The 22,457-nt window shown below is 39.8% G+C and overlaps 1 protein-coding gene across 1 annotated transcript; it reads right to left on the bottom strand.

Annotated features, from left to right (window-relative positions):
• Window positions 1-1,360: 1,360 nt before the first annotated feature.
• ENPP5 (ectonucleotide pyrophosphatase/phosphodiesterase family member 5) lies at window positions 1,361-14,114 on the bottom strand. Its single transcript, XM_049893494.1, has 4 exons — window positions 13,985-14,114; window positions 11,010-11,873; window positions 4,844-5,020; window positions 1,361-3,513 (listed from the first exon to the last, which is right to left on the bottom strand). The coding sequence occupies exons 2-4, from the start codon at window positions 11,836-11,838 to the stop codon at window positions 3,086-3,088; spliced, it is 1,434 nt and encodes a 477-aa protein (XP_049749451.1). The 5' UTR covers window positions 11,839-11,873; window positions 13,985-14,114; the 3' UTR covers window positions 1,361-3,085.
• Window positions 14,115-22,457: the final 8,343 nt, after the last annotated feature.

A 22,457-nucleotide genomic window follows, 5' to 3' on the forward strand; every position in this document is an offset into this window, starting at 1 on the left:
GAAGGTGAAGACAACTTGAAGCACTTACTGATGAAGATCAACGACTATAGCCTTCAGATGGATTACACCTCAACATAAAGAAAACAAAAAACGTCACCACTGGACCAATAACCAACATCACGATAAATGGAGAAATGACTTAAGTTGTCAAGGATTTCATTTTACTTGGATCTACCCATGGAAGCAGCAGCCAAAAAATCAATGCATTGCATTGGGTAAATCTGCTGCAAAGGACCTCTTTAAGTGTTGAAAATAAAGATGTCACCTTGAAGACTAAGGTGCACCTGACCCAAGCCATGGTATTTCCAGTCGCATCATATGCATGTGAAAGCTGGATGATGAATAAGGAAGACTGAAGAATGTACACCTTTGAATTGTGGTGTTGGCGAAGAATATTGAATATACCATGGGCTACCAAAAGAACAAACAAATCCGTCTTGGAAGAAGTACAACCAGAATGCTCCTTAGAAGCAAAGATGGTGAGACTGTGTCTTACATACTTTGGACATGTTGCCAGGAGGGATCAGTCCCTGGAAAAGGACATCATGCTTGGCAAAGTACAGGGTCAGCGGAAAAGAGGAAGACCTTCAATGAAGTGGATTGACACAGTGGCTGCAATAATGAGCTCAAGCATAACAACGACTGTAAGGATGATGCAGGACCAGGCAGAGTTTCTTTCTGTTGTGCACAGGGTCACTATGAGTAGGAACCGACTTGATGGCACCCAACAAGACTATTCAGTAGTCAAATCTTCAAATCGGGATTTTAATCTTTTCATCAATGTTACAGAATTTACTTTCTTCTTACTACTAAAAGAATATATCATCTTCTAAAATGAATGTGATTCAACAATCAACGTAAATGTACAGATAGTATCTGAATAAAAAACAAAACCAAACCCGCTGCTGTCAAGCTGATCGAGACTCATATCGACCCTATATGGTTTCCAATGAGCTGCTGGTGGATTCAAATTGCCTATCTTTTGTTTAGCAGCCAAGCTCTTAACCGCTGTGCCACCAGGGTTCCAGTATATGGATAGTAACGCTTTAAAACAGAATAATTACCACCTTTTAGTCACTATACGACTGTCTCAATAATGCATATGCTTTCATAGCTACGAAGCAAGCCAACATGAGCACTCACGTATTCCAGAGGCCAGGCTTCTTGGGGAGTTTGCTACTTATCATCTGTAAGTCTCAACTTGTATACCTATCATCTATTTCTAGTGATTCCATTCTATTATTGAGGTTTTATAATGAAGTAAAAATTAGGAGTCAATATTCTTGATTGGTATTGTATTTTAAAAAATAATCCATTCACCTTTATTTTAGGAAGCACTTCAGTTACCTTTTTTTTTTTTTTTAACTATGTCACTTTTGTTGTTCACATCTAATTTTTCCTTTCTGATGTCATTTTATCTACTTATTAGCCAATTGGTCCATAAATATGCATCAAATCACATTGTTTATGGGCCATGTGTCTGTGAACTGGTTTTCTATTTTCTTCAAGTAAACCATTTCTTTCCAGGGTTCCTCTTTCCTCTAAGAAGCCGTAGGAAATAGCATGCCTCTCCCAAACTTCTTGTTTTCAGATTACGTGGAAGATCTAAAGCACAGCTTTAGGCTGTTGGAATGAGAGGGGCTGAGATGAGCAGGCAGGTAAAAAATACTAACCAGGAGGTAGAAGTCTATTTGTGAACTTGCATTTATCTTTGATTCCACTTGATTTATTTGGCAGATTGTATTCAAATATTTCTTGAAATAGGGCTATAATCTCATCTCCTTTGTGTTTCAATACCTAATGCCTCAATTTTGCTAGTCTTTTCAACGTTTTGCACCTTTTTCACAGCCTTGAGAACTCTGTGGAGCAGATCTATTCTGCACATATGGGGTCCCTATGAGTTGGAATCAGTGGCAACTAACAACAAAAAGGTACCCTTTAGCATTGTTCTGGGTACAGTGTGAACATCCCAGACATGGGCTGGTCTAATTTTTTTTTTTAGCTTCAGACAGCTCTTTCCAAGCCTTAATTGGCCCATGTTTTACCTACCTACTACGGTTTATGCTTTTTCCAACTCTGAATCTGCAAATGCTCAAATTTGTAATATGCTTGTGCTCTGTTACTACATGTTGCCAAAAGAAAAAAAAAGAGAAAAAAATATTTAATTTGACTTTTAATGTGATTAATAGTGATTTTGTTTTCAAAGAACCAAATAATTACAGAACAAGAGAAAACATTACTGAGACGATGCCCGATCTCTTACTTCTATTCAGGCTATTGCCGGACTACATAGGAAAGAAATATATATTTATGGTGCCCCCATTCTTATAAAAATCAGAGTACAATGACTAAACAGGAAATAGCAATAATTTTATGGCAGAAGCAATTATGTTTAGAATGAAACCATCAATATTTGTGTGGGAAAAATAAAATGAAAACCATGTCCTTTGGAAAAATATGACAAGGAATATCCACAAATGTAACCTGCTGTTAGGAATGCCTTTCTCCAAAAATCAAGGTACAAAGGTTGTCACATTTAATTTTAAACAGTTTTCACTTTCTTCTTGCCTTCCCAGTATAAAGAGATAGATTTCTACATTGCTCAGTAATTATTGGAAATGTCATTCACTTTGAACAAGTAATCATGTGTTCTGTGGCATGGGCATAAAAAGTTGTCTTTTTCAACTAAATTATAAGACATAATTGTCCGTAAAGTACATTTCAAATAAAAGTACTCTTTAGGAGAGTAATTTAAAGTACAATATAGTAAATACTTCAAATAGTGCAAACTTGCTTTGTAATACATTCTATGTGCCACGTCAAATAAAGCAGGATCTTATCTACCCCTAAACTAAAGAGAACATGGACATACTTTCACATTGTTAGTCTTTTGCAATTATTTGTATTTTGGTCCATGTATGTGTGTGTGTGTGTGTGTGTGACAGAGAAAGAGAGAGAGACAGCAGACACTATCTGTGTATCTATATAACTGCTTGATGGTCTGTGCACATGTCTGAAATGAGTTTCCTAGAATTTCAAGCCTTTAAACACAAATAATTATGAACTCTCCATTTACAAAGTAGCATTAGGCATGTAGTAATGGTTGAGCTATTTCAGCCTGCATATCTTGCAAGTCAGGTATTTGGCTGTGAATTAGATGTTTAATGAAAATCACAAAAAAGACAATAACTATAATGCTACCAAGAGAGACCCCTATGAAATAAGCATATGACTCTTCTTGTTCATATTCTTTTGGTTTGATACTACCATGGAGGAGGGTAGTACTCTTCATATAAGGAGTTGTTCTTGGAGTTGCTGAATTGAGCAGATCCTGGACATTCTGGAAGGATCCATTGTGTGGCATGGCAGTGATATTGAGGAGGTGGCACAACAGTGGGTACAGATCTGTGGAGTTCATGGATTCTTTTGTGAAATTGTTTCTGAAGGCAGGACCGTGGGCTAAAAACATTGGATGCATTTCTGGTAATGCATTATCATAACCGTGGCTACCTACTATAAAGAGAAAATGCATGAGTAAGTTAGCCAGCCAGATGGCATTACAATGGAAATAATTATTGTAAGGTCAAGTTCTGAATCTAAATTCAAATTTTATATAATTTGACTTTAAAAATCAAATAATCTTACAATCTCTGATGTTAACATCACGATTCTCTACAGGAAATGAAAAGTCAACAAGATCACGAATCTTTCTTTCGTACTAACACTACCTTAAGCAGCAGAGGGAAGACAGGTAAAAAAAAGAAAAGCTGAGCCAAGTTAGGGGAAAATGGGAGTAATCCTTTTTTTTTTTTTTTGGTGGCAGGTGAGGAAGATGGCTGTTAAGCTAATATTCAGCGAACACTTATTGGATACCTACCATGCTCCAGTTATTGTTCTAAAGATAAAGGTCCTCTTAGTCTTAGGCAGGCATTAAACACCTAAATTAATAATTGCCAGTAAAGAGGGAAGAAACAAAAAGAAACCCAGCAGAAACTACAAAGATCAGACCCTTAGTTATAGCTACAATCCACTATTAAAAATCAAAGGTCAGGACTGGTGGGTAGAGTGGGAAAATACTGACTTTGGAGGTTCAAATCAGGATCCAGTTTAGCATCATGTGCTTTAGTATGGCTATAAATAAAGTAAAAACTTAAGGGGTCTTCTGATATACCAAAAAGTGATACAAAATTGAAGGAAGAGTAATGGTCCATTTTAAAGATGTGTACGCAGTGTACCGGGAGAGTGCAAGGCAAAGGAACTACTGCTGATAAAACGGCAACCTAAGATAACTAAAAGGCTTTATTTTGCATGTTGGAATTTTAAATGGGATTCGCATTATATTCTAGATGGATTCTAAATATATTTAGTGGAAACAACTCCAGAATTGTTTCGTAAGGTATTAGGAAAATATTTCTTGACATATTATTATCCATGCCAAACATACTTCTTTCTAGAAATGTCTCCAATGTGTAAAGCAAACCTGGCCTATATTTGGTAGAACCAAAAGATCAAAGAAACTAGAAAGCTATCTATCGCAAATAAAAATAAGGATTAAGTTTTTTATTCAATTAGAATATACAACAAACACGGAATGGAATATAGTTTACAAATTTCAGTTATGTTTTTCTCAGGAACAGAACTGATACAATTATCAGTGTATACCACTGTATATATCCTTGGCCTGATGGTTTCAAGTGTTTCACTTTTAAAAGGTTACCTCCTTTTAAAGCGATTCATGTATAACACTAGTTATCTGATTAGTAAATAGATAGTTATATTAGCCATAGTACCCACTTTAGCAAAAACCAATGCTAAATGGAAAGCAATGCTCTAATATACTCACGCAGAAAGTCATCTGACTTATTCTGTAAAATATACCACCCTTCGTCAGCCACTGCTATGATTGGTTGAATTCGATCGTTGTGTCTGTAATGCCATCTTTCTGGAATCTCCTCTTTTTTGTAGACAGTAAGATTAGGATGCGCATGAGCTAGAGCTTCGTAGACTTCATCAAATTTACCTAAAGAGAAGGGAGGAGAACCACTCAGAAGAAGATACAACTACGGGCAACGGGGGTCGATTAACGTTTCTTAAATGCAGATTCCCCGCATGTGGGGTGAAAAGCCAGCAAGCTGAACGTAATGAAATATAGCAGGCATTTATGTGGAAGAACTCCCATGCCCTTTGAGGAAAGAATCCTGAGGGGAAAACAGAGAACAAATAAATTTTCTGTTGTATGTAAATTCACCTTATAGAATTAAGGTGACATTTTACAGAACCAGAAGTCTCTAATCTCTCTGATTTAAAGACTGAAATACACGCACAAATACAAACACACGTAGGTATTAACTAGTGGCATTTTTTTTTTTATTAAGTAAAATGTCTACGGTACTGCAATACACACCAAATCAAAGAGTTAAATTCTGGCAGTTCTGAATGCAGGCATAGAGAATTTCTAGATGAGAAACTATTTTAAGTGGGGGCTGGGCGTTTTTTGGGGGGGGGGGCGTTAGGAGGAAACCCTGGCGGTGTAGTAGTTATGTGCCAAGGCTGCTAACCAAGAGGTTGGCAGTTTGAATCCATTAGGCGCTCCTTGGAAACTCTATGGGGCAGTTCTACCCTGTCCTATAGAGTGGCTATGAGTCAGAATCGACCTGACAGCAATTGGGGTTAGGAAGGCACAGACTGTGGGTGGAAAGCAGCCTGTAAAATGGAAGGGTCCTCAAAACACTGGTGGTGGTGCAAATGCAGCAAACCTGGGCACTATATTTAATCTTTTCCTTTTGTCTAAAATCCATCTGTCGGGGCTCCCTCCCTGCCTCCCACACTACAGTAACGAAACACCATTACAATTTCCATTACATTATAAATGGAAATTTATACATCATAAATTTCCATTACAATTTATAATGGAAAAAGAAGGGTTATGTGATTTTCTTAAATTTAACAACAAAAAACTTGCTGTTTTAAATCAAATTTGTTGAACACTTTGTGTGTGGCTGCACATGCATATATTAACATCCATTGTTTCACATGGTTCCCTTAATTTTCTATAAGGGATATAACTCTCATTTTTGAGGTATTCCAGCTTTTCGAAACCAGTTCTCTCATTTGAGACCTAAAACCAAACCAAACCCATAGCCATCGAGTCGATCCCAACTGATAGGGACCCTACAAGGCAGAGGTGAACTGCCCCATATTGTTTCCAAGGAGCTGCTGGTGGATTCAAACGGCTGACCTTTATTTAGTTTAGCAGCCAAGCTTTTAACCACTGAGCCACCAGGGCTCCATTTGAGACCTACGCCAACCTAAAGCCAAAAAACCAACCCATTGCCATTGAGTTGATCGCGACTCATAGAAAACGGATGTGTTAGAGAGTAGAATGGCCCCACAGGGTTTTCTTAGCTGAAATTTTTATGAAAGCAGTTTGCCAAGCCTCTCCTGTGCTGCCCCTGGGTGGGTTTGAACTGCCAACATTTAGGTTAGCCATTGATCACAAACCGCTTGCACTGCTCAGGGACTACCCCTACAAAAGGTTATGATAAAAGACAGAAGAGCAGATCTGAGTCATGCTCTACCACTTACTATGTGAACTTGAGGATGGTAAAAATCTTTTTAACTTGTTTACCTATCTTTAAAGGATCCCTGGTGATGCAATGGTTAAGCTCTAGGCTGCTAAACAAAAGGTCAGTGTTTCCAACCCATAGCCTCTCCGTAAAGATTTGTTCTTAGTTGTGGTCGAGTTAGTTCTGACTCATAACAACCCTATGTACAACAGAACTAAACACTGCCCAGTCCTACTCTATCCTCACAAACATTGTTGTGCTTGAGCCCATTGTTGCAGCCCCTATGTCAATCCATCTCCTTGTGGGTCTTCCTCTTTTTCGATGACCCTCTACTTTACCAAGCATGTTGCCCTTCTCCCGAGACTGGTCCTTCCTGATAACAGGTCCAAAGTAGGTGAGACAAAGCCTTGCCATCCTTGCTTCTAAGAAGCATTGTGGCTGTACTTCTTCCAAGACAGATTTGTCCCGTCTTTGGGCAGTCCATGGTATATTCAATATCCTTTCCCAGTACCATAATTTAAAGGCATCAATTCTTCTTTGGTCTTCCTTATTCATGTCCAGCTTTCACATACGTACGAAGTGACTGAAAATACCACAGCTTGAGTCAGCCACAGCTTAGTCCTAAAGGTGACATCTTTGCTTTCCAACACTTTAAAAGGTCTTTTGCAGCTGATTTGCCCAATGCAATATGTCATTTGATTCCTTGACTGCTGCTTTCATGGATGTTGATTGTGGATCCAAGTAAAATGAAATCCTTGACAATTTCAATCTTTTCTTCATTTATCAAGATGTTGCTTATTGGTCCAGTTGTGAGGAACTTTGTTTTCCTTATGTTGAGGTGCAATCTCAACAGTAGGCTGTAGTCTTTGATCTTCATCAGTAAGTGCTTCAAGTCTTCTTCACTTTCAGTAAGCGAAGTTGTGTCATTTGCATGTCACAGGTTGTTAATGAGTCTTTGTCCAATTCTGATGCCTTGTTCTTTGTCATATAGTCCAGATTCTCAGATAATTTGCTCAGCATACAGATTGATTAAGTATAGTGAAAAGACACAACCCTGAAGCGCACCTTTCCTGACTTTATTTACACCATGTGGTATCTCCTTGTTCTGTTCTAACAACTGCCTCTTGATCTATGTACAGGTTCCTCATGAACACAATTAAGTGTTCTGGAACTCCCATTCCTTGCAATCTTATCCATAATTTGTTATATTCCATACAGTAGAATGCCTTTGCATAGTCAATAAAACACAGGTAAGCATCTTTCTGATAGTCTCTGCTTTCAGCCAAGATCCATCTAACATCAGCAATGATCCCTCATTCCACATCCTCTTCTGAATCCAGCTTGAATTTCTGGTGGCTCTCTATCGATGTACTGCTGCAACTGCTTTTGAATGATCTTCAGCATAATTTTACTTGTGTTTAATATTAATGATATTGTTCAATAATTTCTGCATTTGGTTGGATCATTTTCTTTGGAATGAGCACAAATATGGATCTTTTCAAGTCAGTTGGCCAGGTAACTGTCTTCCAAATTTCTTGGCATAGATGAGTGATCACCTTCAGCATTTTATCCATTTGTTGAAACATCTAAATAAGTATTACATCAATTCCTGGAGCCTTGTTTTTTGCCAATGCCTTCAATATGCCCTGGACTTCTTCCTTCAGTACCATCAGTTCTTGATCATATGCAACCTCCTGAAATGGTTGAACATCGACCAACTCATTTTGGTAGAGTGAGTCTGTGTATTCCATCTTCTTTTGATGCTCCTGTGTCATTTAATATTTTCCCTGTAGTATCCTTCAATATTGCAAACCGAAGCTTGGATTTTTCCTTCAGTTCAGCTTGAGAAATGCCGAGAGTTTTCTTCCCTTTTGGTTTTCTAACTCTAGGCCTTTGCACATTTCATTATAAAACTTTACTCTGTCTTCTTGGGCCGCCCTTTGAATCTCCTGTTCAGCTTTTTTACTTTATCATTTCTTCCATTTGCTTTCGCTACTCTATATTCAAGAGCAAATTTCAGCGTCTCGTCTCATATCCATTTTGGTCTTTTCTTTCTTTCCTGTCTTTTTAATGACCTTTTGCTTTGTTCATGTACGATGTCCTTGATGCCATCCCACAACTCGTCTGGTCTTGGGTCATTAGCGTTCAATGCGTCAAATCTATTCTTGAGATTGTCTCTAAATTCAGGTGGGATATACTCAAAGTAATATCTTGGCCCTTGTGGACTGGCTGTAATTTTCTTCAGCTTCAACTTGCATATGAGCAACTGATGGTCTATTCCTCAGTTGGCCCCTGGCCTTGTTCTGACAGATATTGAGTTTCTCCCTCATCTCCTTCCACAGATGTAGTCGATTTCATTCCTATGTGTTCCATCTGTTGAGATCCATGTGTGTAGTCACCGTTTATGTTATTGAAAAAAAGGTATTTGCAATGAAGAAGTGGTAGGTCAAAATTCTATCATGCGATCTCCAGCATGATTTCTATCAAAAAGGCCATGTTTTCCAACTACAGATCCTTCTTTGTTTCCAACTTTCTCATTTATTAAAATCACCAGTAATTATCAATGAATCTTCATTGTATGTCTGATCAATTTCAGTCTGCAGAAGCTGGTAAAAATCTTCAACTTCTTCATCTTTGCTTGGTGCATAAATTTGAATAATAGTCATATTAACAGGTCTTCCTAGGTGTATGGATATTATCCTATCATTGACAGCATTTTACTCCAGGATAGATGTCATTCCTCCTCAATTTGTCATTCTCTGCATAGTAGACTATATGATTATCTGATTCAAAATGGCCAATCTCAGTCCATTTCGGCTAAGGCCTATGATATTGATCTTTATGCCTTCCATTTCATTTTTAATGCTGTCCAATTTTCCTAGATTCATACTTTATACATTCCACAATTAATGGATGTTTGTAGCCATTTCTTCTCATTCTGAGTTGTGCCACATCAGCAAATGAAGGTCCCACAAGCTTGAGTCTATCCCTTCGTTAAGGTAAATTCTACTTTGAGGAGGTAGCTCATGCCCTGTTGTTTGAGTGCCTTCCAACCTGAGAGGCTCATCTTCTGGCACTATATCAGACTATGTCCCACTGCTATTCATAAGGTTTTCACTGGCTAATTTTTTCAGTAGACTGCCAGGTCCTTCCTAGTTTGTCTTAGTCTGGAAGCTCTGCTGAAACCTGTCTACCACGGGTGATCATAATGGTATTTGTCATACAGGTAGCATAGCTTCCAGCATCACAGCAACGTGCAAGTCACCACAGTATGACAAACTAATAGATGAGTCATGGCCATAAAGATTACACCCTAGGAAACCCTATGGGGCAGTTCAACTCTGTCATACAGGGTTGTTATGTGTTGGAATTGACTTGATGACACACAACAAGAACAGCAATAACCTATCTTTAAAATGAAGAGAATTAATGCCTTGGTGACAAAGCTGATATGAAGATTTGAGGAGGGGTTTATAAAAAGTTGGAAGTATTTGTATTACTTATCCTATTTATAAAAAAAAAAAAAAAGTTGCCATTGAGTCGATTTCGACTCATGGCTACCCCATGTGTCTCAGAATAGAACTGTGCACCATGGGGTTTTCAATGGCTGTGATCCATCAGAAGTGATCACCAGGCCTTTCTTCTGAGGTGCCTTTGGGTGGATTTGGACCATCAACCTTTTGGTTAGTAGTTTAGCAATTTGTGCCACCCATGGACTCACCTCATTCATAGCTAAGTGAAATAAATCTTAGGTTGAACAGAAGTCTTCTGATGTCTGGTTCATAGTTACTTCTCCTTCCTGTATTCTGCTATATGTAGCAGAAGATACTTCCCATACTCTCCTTCATACAAAGAAAGTTCTAACCAAGTAGGCTATAGAAGGCTTTAGGGCTTCCGTGAAATCACTGCAATTGTATGCAACTTTTGTATGTATCTTCCCTCTCAATTTTTCTGAGACGGGAGGCTGTAGCTTTCATCACAGTACATGACTCAAAATGGCTAAAACCTACAATGTATTGTTGTTGTTGCTGTTGAACCGATTCTGACTCATGGCAGCCCCATGTGTGCAGAGTAGGACTGCTCCATAGGGTTTTCAAGGCTGTGGCCTTTTGGAAGCAAATCACCAGGTCTGTCTTCCGAGGCACCTCTAGTTGGATTCAAACCGCCAACTTCTCACTAGTAGTTGAGCACCTAACCATCTGTGCCACCCAGACAGCATCAATTTCAATATTTTAAGAAAACGGAACTAATTAAACTCTGGGAAAAAGAGTCTCTTTTCAGTCTAAGGATTGAATCCTGGTATATTACCATGACACAGGCATGCATGCTTTAAAGACACAGAGATAAAAAAAAATCCCCATTCACTTACTCTCACTGTACAATCTATACGAGAAAAGGGAAAATGCACATCTTGCCTCAGTTCACCATTCAGGTCAGATTTACCTTCTTTTGGCAAGATGGCTGCTACTGGAGATTGGTCAATGAGGATATAGTGGTCTTTATCCAGATACTGGTCAAGTTCTATTATCCTGTTCTCAGAACACTGTGTCATTCCATGATCGCTTGTGATGATTAGGTTCAGGGTGTTCCACAAGTTTGCCTTTTTTAACATTTTTATGAGATAGCCTAGCTTGTTGTCAATATCTGAAATGACTGGCCCCATGAGTGGACTATCAGGCCCCAAATGGTGGCCCATGTCATCTGGGTCCTCCCAATACAGAAGACCAAGATTAATAGGCTCTTTTGATGTAAACCATTCAATAATTTTGTCAACTCTATCTTCAAATGAAACAGACTCATTGTAAGGCATGTAGTGAGTGGGAAAGCTCTTGTGTATTTTTACATCTGTTCCAGGCCACATTGCCGCACCACTAGTATGTCCTGCCCTTTGATTTGTGATCCATATTGGTGTTGCTTCTTCCCAAAACTCAGAATCATAAATATTCATGTGATCCAAGGAGAAAGACTTGTTCAGGATAGGATCAAACATGTCATTTGAAACAATCCCATGACTCTCTGCAAAGAGGCCAGTTACCAAAGTATAAAAATTAGGGTACGTCTTTGTAATAAAAATATTAGTAACTTGCTTCACATGAACACCGTATTTCATAACATAGTGAAAATGGGGTGTTGGAACTTTATATAAGTAATCCCAACGGAATCCATCGAATGAAACTAGCAGAACCTTTTGCTGGTCTGGGTGTAGGGAAAGTGTAGTTGCAAATGTTAATGTAGCAAGTATGAAGGATGCCCAGAGAAGTTTTGAAGTCATGTTCAAAGTGCTTGATCAGTTCAGCATAAAACAATCTGTAGAATAAACATATAGAAGTTAATGGCAACAATTCTGCTACATTCACTTTACCCCAGACTGAAAGTGCCAGTGTTTAGTAATCCCAGTTATATCGTAAATCACAGCCTATAAGAATTATGTTGCAGAACTCCATCTTACACTAGAGACCTGGGGCTATCTGTATAATAAAGCTAAGAAGTTTAGTTGCATTATAAAACCTTTTTTATGCTTTCCAAGAATTTATCAAAACATTCTCAAAGGAATTATTTAAGTTCCCCAATAGTATTTTAAAACAATTTACATACAACTTTTCAGAAACATTTTCAGGTTGACCCAGACTTCTGACTTCTGGTCAGAAACATTTTTATATAGTCAAATAGCTGTAAACACATTTAGCATTATAGCTAGACCAATTACAGGAATTTAGCAACAAGTATCATTAGCAAATCCAATAATGGTGCTTTTTTCTTTTTTAATACATCTCTATTTTTAAAGCCAGCCCCTTTATGTTCAGTTCATCATGGCTAGAGATGGACCAATGAGAGGAGAAAACAGATGAACTTGGCTTCTTCAATTGAAATCAAGTTCGTGACATTCAAGTATGTTTATGAGATGTAAGGTACATTCATTTATTAATAATCAAAGCATAATCTCTTCTTTAAACTAAACAATTAGTTTATGGACTAAGTATAACAGAAACATAATTCTGAAATTTGATGTTGACCTTCTTAATGTGAAAATTAGTTAATATTTAATCTTATCAGTGATCTGTGCAGAAAAAGCACTTCTCAGGATTAAATCTCTTCGGAGCAAAAAAAAAAAAAGTTTTAATTTGCATATCTTTCCAAAAGCTTTTATTCTACTTGTGAAGTTATTAGCTAATGTGGATAAAGGATAGATATGTAAATTTTGCCAATTATCATCAGGCTTGAACTTCAAGCAAGGATCTTTTGTTCCTGTTTTTTTCCTGCCCATTCTTGCATGAAGGTATTTACAAGTCCACCAAAACTTGGATCTAACAATACTTTGTGTTAAGGAATCTCTGAATTTGTCTTTTGAAACCTCCTAATTCAAACATACTAAAGATATGTTTTAACCTCAGAAAATAGACCCTGCCTTGCCTTGGTATAAGTAAATAAAAATTGCTTGGCAGGCTTGCTTTGCCATCAGAAGGACAAGCTATGTATCAACTATATATTACCTTGAGCAATAATTTTATTTTGTCTGGTTTTTAACTGTTTTTTTCAACCTAGGACATTACTTAAACTGAAGTTGTTTTAAGTATAGATCTCAAGACAAAGATTCAAAAACTAAGTTAAAAAAGATTTCTTAAATGGCAATAATTTTTCCGATTCTGGAAGGAACGTTAAAAATCAGTTCCAATAGGGAACAGCGGATATATATACTGCTGTATCAGGCTAAGGACAGTGGTTGCTCTCTCGCCCCTTCTTCTATTTTCTTTCCATCCTTCCTAGCACAGTGAAGGCCAGAATCAACGACGTGAACACTTGATTTTCTTCTATTTTAGTAGATTAATGCAGCAATTTGGGGTAAGCAGGAGAGAATGGACTCTGGGAAACGAAAGTAAACTAAGGCTAAGTGCTGTCTAAGGCTTAGGAATGCTTGATAAGAAGAACCAACATTATCACGTCGATGACAGAAAACAATGAACAGCGAGATGGGGGTGCACATTTCCCTGCATAAAATGTTACAGAATGCAGTGGAGTCCCTAGATCTGTATCTAGATTTCACCGGTCTGCTTTCCAGTTTCTCCTCCCCTGCAATCCTTCCCGTACCGACAGCCACGGAAATCTGGAGGGAGGGAGCACCAAGAAAAGGGAAGGAAAGGAAAAATAAAGGAGTAGTTCTGTGTGGAGCAAGGACAAGTCAGCTGGAGAGGGGCCCATCGCCCCATCTACTGCACTGGGATTCCGTCCTAGCCAACCGGGAGGGTCGAGGCGTAGGGTAAATTCTTAATTCCCGGACATCGCGACCACCGAGGCCCGCAGATACCTCAAACAGGGCTCTGTGTATGTGTGCAGTGGAAAGAGGGGTGACAGCTTTGGGGGCCCATAGTGTCCATGAGGGTCCCCGGAAAGCAAGCCGCCCACCCTCGCTGGACTCTTACCCTCGCAGCCATCAGGTCAGTCCTCATCTGCCTGGGGCAATGGGAGGGGAGGTGGCGGGATCGAGAGGCACCCCCCTGAACGGGTAACTGCTCACCTGCCCGCAGCCTCTGCGCAGAGCACCTGACCAGCACCGCCCCCTCTCCGCCGGCCACGCCCCTTGGCTCCCATTGGTTATGGCAGGATTGTCACCGCTGCCGGGGTTGCTAAGCAAAAGCCAGGTTCCCGGGAGTGGCGGGATTTCCTGTCAATCAGCGGGAGCAGAGGCGGGCGCTGGCTGGGTTTGGAGGATGGAGGAGGCGGGACCCAGAGGGAGCAAAGGGCCCTTGAGAACCCAGCTGGGAGCTCCGAGGGTTGTGGAGACCAGCGCGCCTGTCGCTTCCTCCTCGCTGCAGTCCTCTCTGTGACTGACCACAAAACTTTCCTGCGACGGTGCTTTTTCTAGACAGGCAGTTGTACTGTCGTCAGTGGTGCTGAGAGATTATAATGCGCTACCCGAGGGCTTTGTGTACTCAAACATTCATTGTTTTTGTTAAAAGTTACTTTTTTCCCTTTATCTGATCTCTCACCTCAAGCTTTCTTTTTCTTCTTTATCTTATATTGACGACGCCAGGATAGGAGAGCTTACACACCATCTTCTTCGTTCTGAGGGACACCTGAGCAGCCAAGGGTGCTGATGAGATGATGAATTTTTCTTTAACTCATTTTCTTTACTAGTTGGTATTATCTTCTTTACCTTAAACCCAAAACCAAACCCATTGCCGTCGAGTTCATTCCGACTCATAGCGACCCAACAGGACAGGGTAGAACAGCCCCATAGGGTTTTCCAAGGAGCGCCTGATGGATTTGAACTGCTGAACTTTTGGTTAGCAGCCGTAGCTCTTAACCACTACGCCACCAGGGTTTCCTTAGGGTTTAATCTAGTCATCTCTCAATCCAACATCTCTTCAGGTTTTTGCAAAGGTCTTTGAAGGATCTGTGATGTGGGTTACTCAGTGAGGTACCTGAGAAAGCATAGATGAGATCGAGCGTGGCTCAGGATAGGTCAGTTTGCACCCATAGAGAGGCTGGTGGGCTACTCTGGTGATTGCACCTATGTCCCAGACTCTGCTTCTTGCTCTGGTTTCAAATATGCATTATAGCTAGAACTTCAGGTCTAACTTCTCTTTCAGGGAATTTCCAACTTTTCTGTTTTTTTAAATTAGTCGATTATGACTCATGGTGATATCAGGTGTGTGAGAGTAGAACTGTGCTCCATAGAGTTTCCAATGGCTGATTTTTCAGAAGTAAATTGCCAGGCCTTTCTACTGAGGCACCTCCGGGTGGACTCAACAGCCAAACTTCTGGTTAGCTGCCCAGCACATTAACCTGTTGCACTACCCAGGGACTCTGGATCCCAACTCTACTTATCATAAATTATAGTAGTGACATTAAGCTCCCCGAAATGATTTGTTCAACTACACAATTCCCAGCTAAATTCTGACCACCCTGCAACGGGCAATAATATCTTCTTGGTTGTCTTAATAATAAGAGTTTCGACACTGAATTAGACCGTAAAACTGAAAGCATACGGCAACAGTGGCCTTGGCTGCTGTCTGCAGCTCATTCTCCGTGTGCTTGGGCTGTAAAATGAATAGATGTTCCTGCTGATTTTAATTAAATGGGGCAAATACTTTGGAAATCATTTTTCTGTTTGTTTTGCTTTGCTTTGCTTTGCTTTGTTTTTTCCTTCAGCTTCAGATAGAGGTACAGTTCCTGCCTCAACACTCACTCCCTTCTCACTGGGCCATACCACCCAGGAGGCATGGAGGCACTCTTCCATGGCCCCTACTTTGAGGTGAGCTGACTTAATTGTTTTCCATATGTGGGATGGAGATTAAGGGGGAGCAGTAGCAGACCCAGTGATAGTGCAGTTATACAGGTTGTTCCAAGTCCCTAAAGCTCTGTCCTTTGAAATTGCCCAAGCTTGGAACACAGTGATGCAATCTTATAAATATTTGATCCCCGAAAATAGTCCAACCCTGTGTTCTCCAAAAACACTCAAAGAACAACTTGTGCTAACCAGAAAGCAGTAGTAGTAAAAACTGGCCTGTCTTTTATATGGGTCATTGAACACTGTCTGACTCTGGTCAGATGACAACCTGCATTGCACTGCAAACCTTTATGGAAGGCATGATTGTATTCACCAGCTCCCCCTGTGAAATGGGCATGGCACAGCTGTTAGCCACAGCACACAACTTGGAAAATGACTGGTGAGGGGCTCAGCAAGTGCCAGATACACTCTGGCTTAAATAGCATAGAGAAAGGAATGATTTAAAAACCATGGAATTCTTGCTTACGCATCTCTATCTGTGGTACCTGGCCTCAGTCTCTGTCCAGTTGCAGGAACTGTTCAACAAATGGCAGAATAAGCCACAACCTGTTATTGACTGTAACTGTGTTATTTTATATTATTTGAACTCATATAATCATCACTGGAGCCCTGGTGCAATGGTTAAGATCTCAGCTGCTAACCAAAAGGTTGGCAGTTCAAACCTACCCAGCAGCTCCACCTCCATGGGAGAAAGACCTGGTGATCTGCTCCCGTAAAGATTACAGCCTAGGAAACTCTACTGGGGCAGTTCCACTCTGTCACATAGCGTCGCCATGAGTCAAAAATTGACTTGATGGCACCTAAAAACAACCAAGTATTAAAGTATAATAATGACCATATGACCTAGCAATCCCACTCCTAGAAATATACCCTGGAGAAATAAGAGCTGTCACATGAATAGGCATAAGCATACCCACGTTCATTGCAGCACTGTTCACAGTAACAAAAAGATGGAAAAAATTAAATGCCCGTCAACAAATGAATGGATAAACAAATTATGGTACTTACACACAGTGAAATACTATGCAACAATAAAGCACAACAATGAATCTGAGAAACATCTCACAATATGGATGAATCTGGAGGGCATTATGCTGAGTGAAATAAATCAGTCACAAAAGGACAAATATTGTATTAGACCACTATTATAAAAACTCAAGAAAATGTTTAAACACAGAAAAAAGCATTCTTTGATGGTTATGAGATTGGGGAGGGCGGGGAAGGGGAAATTGCTAACTAGATAGTAGACTAGTGTCAACTTCGGTGAAAGGAAGGACAACGTACAATACAGGGAAAGTCAGCACAAGTGGACCGAAGTAAAAGCGTTGAATTTTCCTAGACACATGCAAACACTTTGAGGGACTGAGTAGCTGGGGCTGGGTCCTGGGGACCATAGTCTTGTGGGACATCTAGTCTAATTGTCATAACATAGTTTATAGAGAAAAAGTTCTACATCCCACTTTGGTGAGTAGCATCTGGGGTCTTAAAAGCTTGCTAGTGGCCATCTAAGATACATCTATTGGTCCCATCCCACATAGAGCAAAAGAGAATGAAGAAAACCAAAGACACAAGGAAAATACTAGTCCAAAGGACTAAAGGACCACATGAACAAAAAACTCCACCGGCCTGAGGCCAGAAGAACTAGACAGTGCCCAGTTACTACCAATGACCGCCCTGACAGGGAACATAACAGAGAGTCACAAGCAAAACAGAAGAAAAATGTAGATCAGAATTCAAATTCATGGAAAAAATACCAGAGTCTGGAGGAACCCCCCCAAACTATAGCCTCCAGATGCTCTGCTAACCCAGAACTGAAACCATCCCCAAAGCCCACTTTTCAGACAAAGATTAGACAGGACTATAATACAAAAAATTAATACACATGAGGAACATCCTTCTTAGTTCAATCAAATATAAAAGACCAAATAGGCAACTGCTGGCCAAAAGCAGGATGAGAAGGCAGGAAGGGATAGGAACTGGACAAATGGACACAGGAAACCCAGGGTGGAAAGGGGAAGTGTGCTGTCACATTGTAGGGATTGTAACCAGTGTCACAAAAAGTATGTGTATAAATTTTTGGATGAGAAGTTAACTTGAGCAGTAAACTTTCACTTAAAGCACAATAAAAATAAATAAATAAAGCGTAATAATGAAATGCGCGAAGACCCGGAGTTAGAAAACCAAAAGGAAAGAACACATTCGGCATTTCTCAAGCTGAAAGAACCAAAGAAAAAAATCAAGCTTCGAGTTGCAATATTGAAGGATTCTATGGGGAAAATATTAAATGAAGCATCAAAAGAAGATCGAAGGAATACACAGAGTCACTGTACCACAAAGAATTGGTCAATGTTCAACCATTTCAGGAGGTAGCATATGATCAAGAGCTGATGGTATTGAAGGAAGAAGTCCAAGCTACACTGAAGGCATTGGCAAAAAACAAGGCTCCAGGAATTGACGGAATACCAATTGACATGTTTCAACAAACGGATGCAGTGCTGGAAGCACTGACTCATCTCTGCCAAGGAATTTAAAAGACAGCCACTTGGCCAACTGACTAAAAGAGATCCATATTTGTGCCCATTCCAAAGAAAAGTGATCCAGCAGAATGCAGAAATTATCGGACAATATCAATAATGTCACATGCAAGTAAAATTTTGCTGGAGATCATTCAAAAGCGGTTGCAACAGTACATCGACAGGGAACTTCCAGAAATTCAAGCCAGATTCAGAAGAGGGCATAGAACAAGGGATATCATTGCTGATGTTAGATGGCCTTGGCTGAAGGCAGAGAATATCAGAAAGATGTTTACATGTGTTTTATTGACTATGCAAAGGCATTCAATTGTATACCAAAACCAAACCCATTGCCATCGAGCCAATTCCGACTCATAGCAACCCTGTGAGAGTAGAACTGCCACGTAGAGTTCCCAAGGAGCACCTGGTGGATTCAAACTGCTGACCTTTGGTTAGCAGCCATAGCTCTTAACCACTACTCCACCAGAGTTTCCTCACTTGTGTAGATTGTAACAAATTATGGATAACATTGTAAAGAATGGGACTTTCAGAAGACTTAATTGCGCTCATTGGAAACCTATACATAGACCAAGGGGCAGTAGTTCAAACAGAACAAAGGGATACTGTCTGGTTTAAAATCAGGAAAGGTGTGCCTCAGGGTTGTATCCTTTCACCATACTTATTCAATCTGTATGCTGAGTAAGTAATCTGAGAAACTGGACTATAAGAAGGAGAACGTGGCATCAGGATTGGAGGAAGACTCATTAACAACCTGTGATATGTGGATGATACGCAGGTTTGAGGCACTTAAAAGCTTGCGAGTGGCCATCTAAGATACATCTATTCGTCCCATCCCACTTGGAGCAAAAGAGAATGAAGAAAACCAAGGACACAAGGAAAATACTAGTCCAAAGGGCTAATGGACCACAGGAACCAAAAACTCCACCGGCCTGAGGCCAGAAGAACTAGACGGTGCCCAGTTACTACCAATGACTGCCCTTACAGGGAACATAACAGAGTCACAGACAAAACAGACTATAGCCTTCAGTATGGATTACACCTCAGCATAAAGAAAACAAAAAATCTCACAACTGGACCAATAAGCAGCATCATGATAGATGGAGAAGTCAAGAATTTGTCAAGAATTTCAATTTACTTGGATCCATAATCAATGCCCACAGAAGCAGCAGTAAAGAAATCAAACAACATGTTGCATTGGGCAAATCTTCTGCCAAAGATGTCTTTAAAGTGTTAAAAAGCAAAACTGTCAATTTAAGCACTAAGGTGCACCTGGTGTAAGCCATGGTATTTTCAATCTCCTCATACGCATTTGAAAGCCTGACTATGAATAAGGAAGACCCAAGGGGGATTGATGCCTTTGAATTATGGTGTTGGCGAAGAGTATTGAATATACCATGGACAGCCAGAAGAATGAACAAATTATCTTGAAAGAAATATATCCGGAATTCTCCTTAGGAGGGAGGATGGCAAGATTACGTCTCACATACTTTGGACATGTTATCAGGAGGGATCAGTCCCTGAAGAAGGACATCATGCTTGGTAAAGTAGAGGGTCAATGGAAAAGTCAAAGACCCTCAATGAGATAGATTGACAAAGTGGCTGCAACAATGAGCTCAAACATAGCAAGACAGTGTTTAGTTCTGTTGTATATAGGGTCACTATGAGTCAGAATGGACTCGATGGCACCTAAAAACAACAACAATCATCATTAAGCTAGTCATTGTTTTTCTGAATAATGGATTAACAGAAGAACTAACCTCAAAACCCATGAAAGAAAGAATTCTCACCTGCGATGGCCACCCCCAAATATTCATGAATTAGTCCTAGTAGCATTTGACTTTTAATGGTCTGTTTTCTGTGTGTAGAGGAGCACATTATTAGTTCAGTCTGCAGGATATAAGAACTTGCAAGTGCAGGAATTCCTTGGGCCCCCTACTCTGCTAGTTTTCATGTTCTGCTTCATGAAGTCAAGTCTGGAAATAGCACAGCAAAGAAATCATTATTTCCTAGGCTTGAACTGAATGTCATTTGTTCAGTAAGTCAATTCAGACTCATAGCGACCCTATAGGACAGAGTAGAACTGCCCCGTATGGTTTCCAAGGAGTGCCTGGTTGGATTCGAACTGCAGACTTTTTGGTTAGCAGCTGAAGCTCTTAACCACTATGCTACCAGAGTTTCCAAATGAGTTTAAACCAAAACAAAACCAAATCCATTGCATCAAGTCGGTTCAGACTCATAGTGACCCTATAGGACAAAGAAGAACTGCCCCAAAGTGTTTACAAGACTGTAATCTTTACGGAAACAGACTGCCACAACTTTCGTCCTTGGAGCGACTGGTGGATTTGAACTACCGACCTTTCCGTTAGCAGCCAAGAACTTAATCACTGCACCATGAGTCTAGAATATGCAGAAAAGGCAATTGTATTTTGGTATTTGGTTTGAGGCCCATTTGACAGGACATATCCTCCCGTTGCAGCCGAGTCGATTCCGACTTATGGTGACCTTATAGGACAGAGTAGAACTGTCCCATAGAGTTTCCAAGGAGAGCTTGGTAGATTCAAACTGCCGACCTTTTGATTAGCAGCTGTGGCTCTTAACCACTATGCCACCAAGGTTTCCTGCATATCCTCAGAAGGAGCCAAATACAGAACCGAGTACATATTTGTGGTATATGAGTGAAAACATTTATTTGAGACCACTTTCTTATTCCATTGTAAAGCACTTCAGTTCCTTAGAAGCCAAAAGGTGCTTAAAATAATTCTTTACTTTCTGCTTCTATCTTCAACCAGGACTTTTAACCATTTTCTATTAGGAACATTTGAGTCAAAGCACAGATAATATAATTTAACCTCACTATATATATATATATATATATATATATATATATATATATATATATATATATATATATATATATATATATATATATATATTTTATATTTATTTAGAAAAGTACTGGCTCATTGTGGGTACTGATGAATGTGACTAAAGGTATTCCAATTCTGCAAATTTACTGTGAGCCTGGGAGGAACTAAAAATATCATCTGACTCTCAGATCAAAAAGCCGTTTTTTTCCCCACTCTAGGTATTTACATTTAAAATTCAAATATATACATCCTTTGCAACTATGTGTCACTTGGGGGTGGACTGGTTTCTTTTAAGTGTTACTCATCATGAATAGGCAAAACAAGCAGCGGTTGCTTTATGTTTCTTGTGATGAAAGGGGTGAGGGAAGACATAGGAGGGTTCTTTCTGCTCCATCCATTAATTGCTGCAATCTCATAACTGGAGATTTATCACTTTGCCTTAAGGCTTCTCTCCCAGGAGGGAAGCCATATCCACCTTCACTAGACATTTACATACATGTGGGTGTGACTAAATCTTTCTGACTTGCTCGGATTAGCATAATTTGCATTTTGAGAGATAAGTAAATCAAGGGGGCACCCCTAATGAAACAGAAAAAGGAAAATAAGAGGGAACAAAATCAAACCTGACATACCTCCTGATTTTGCTGAAAGCTGAAAGCTTCCACCATCATTAAGCAGCAAATGCACGCAAGGGAAGTGTATTCGTTTCCCACGGCTTCCGTAACAAATTGGGTAGGTTGAAACAACAGAAGTTTATCGTCTCACTGTTCTGGAGGCTAGAAGTCCAAATATGAGGTGGCAGCAGGGCTATGCTCTCTCTGAAGGCTCTAGGGGAAGACCCTTCCTTGCTTCTTCACGCAGAAGACTGTGTGAAGGCCTCCTTCACCTGCCTGTCTCTCTGTGTGTGTCTCATCTCTTTTTTTAAGGACAGCAGACAGATTGGATTAGGACTCAGTCTACTCCAGTATGACCTCTTATTAACTTAAGTGATAACATCTTCAAGGGCATTATTTCCAAATAAGGCCACACTCACAGGTAACTTGGGGTTTGGGCTTCAACATATCTTTTTAGGAGACACAATTAAATCCATGAAGTCTAAGGCAATAAAAAGGACACTTTGCTTATGGAGGCACTCCAACAGTCTTTCATTTTCTGAATACTTTTTAGTCTACAAAATTCATATGAAATGTTGAATTATCTG

This window comes from Elephas maximus, chromosome 1 (genome assembly GCF_024166365.1).
Source record: "Elephas maximus indicus isolate mEleMax1 chromosome 1, mEleMax1 primary haplotype, whole genome shotgun sequence".
NCBI classification, from domain to species: Eukaryota; Metazoa; Chordata; class Mammalia; order Proboscidea; family Elephantidae; genus Elephas; species Elephas maximus.

Coding starts and splice junctions, on each gene's coding strand:
- ENPP5 (XM_049893494.1), bottom strand. CDS start 11,838: ATGACTTCAAAACTTCTCTGGGCATCCTTCATACTTGCTACATTAACA. Junction 5,021..11,009: donor AGCCATCTTGCCAAAAGAAG/GTAAATCTGACC, acceptor CCTTCTCTTTAG/GTAAATTTGATGAAGTCTAC. Junction 3,514..4,843: donor TAAGTCAGATGACTTTCTGC/GTGAGTATATTA, acceptor TTCTCTTTATAG/TAGGTAGCCACGGTTATGAT.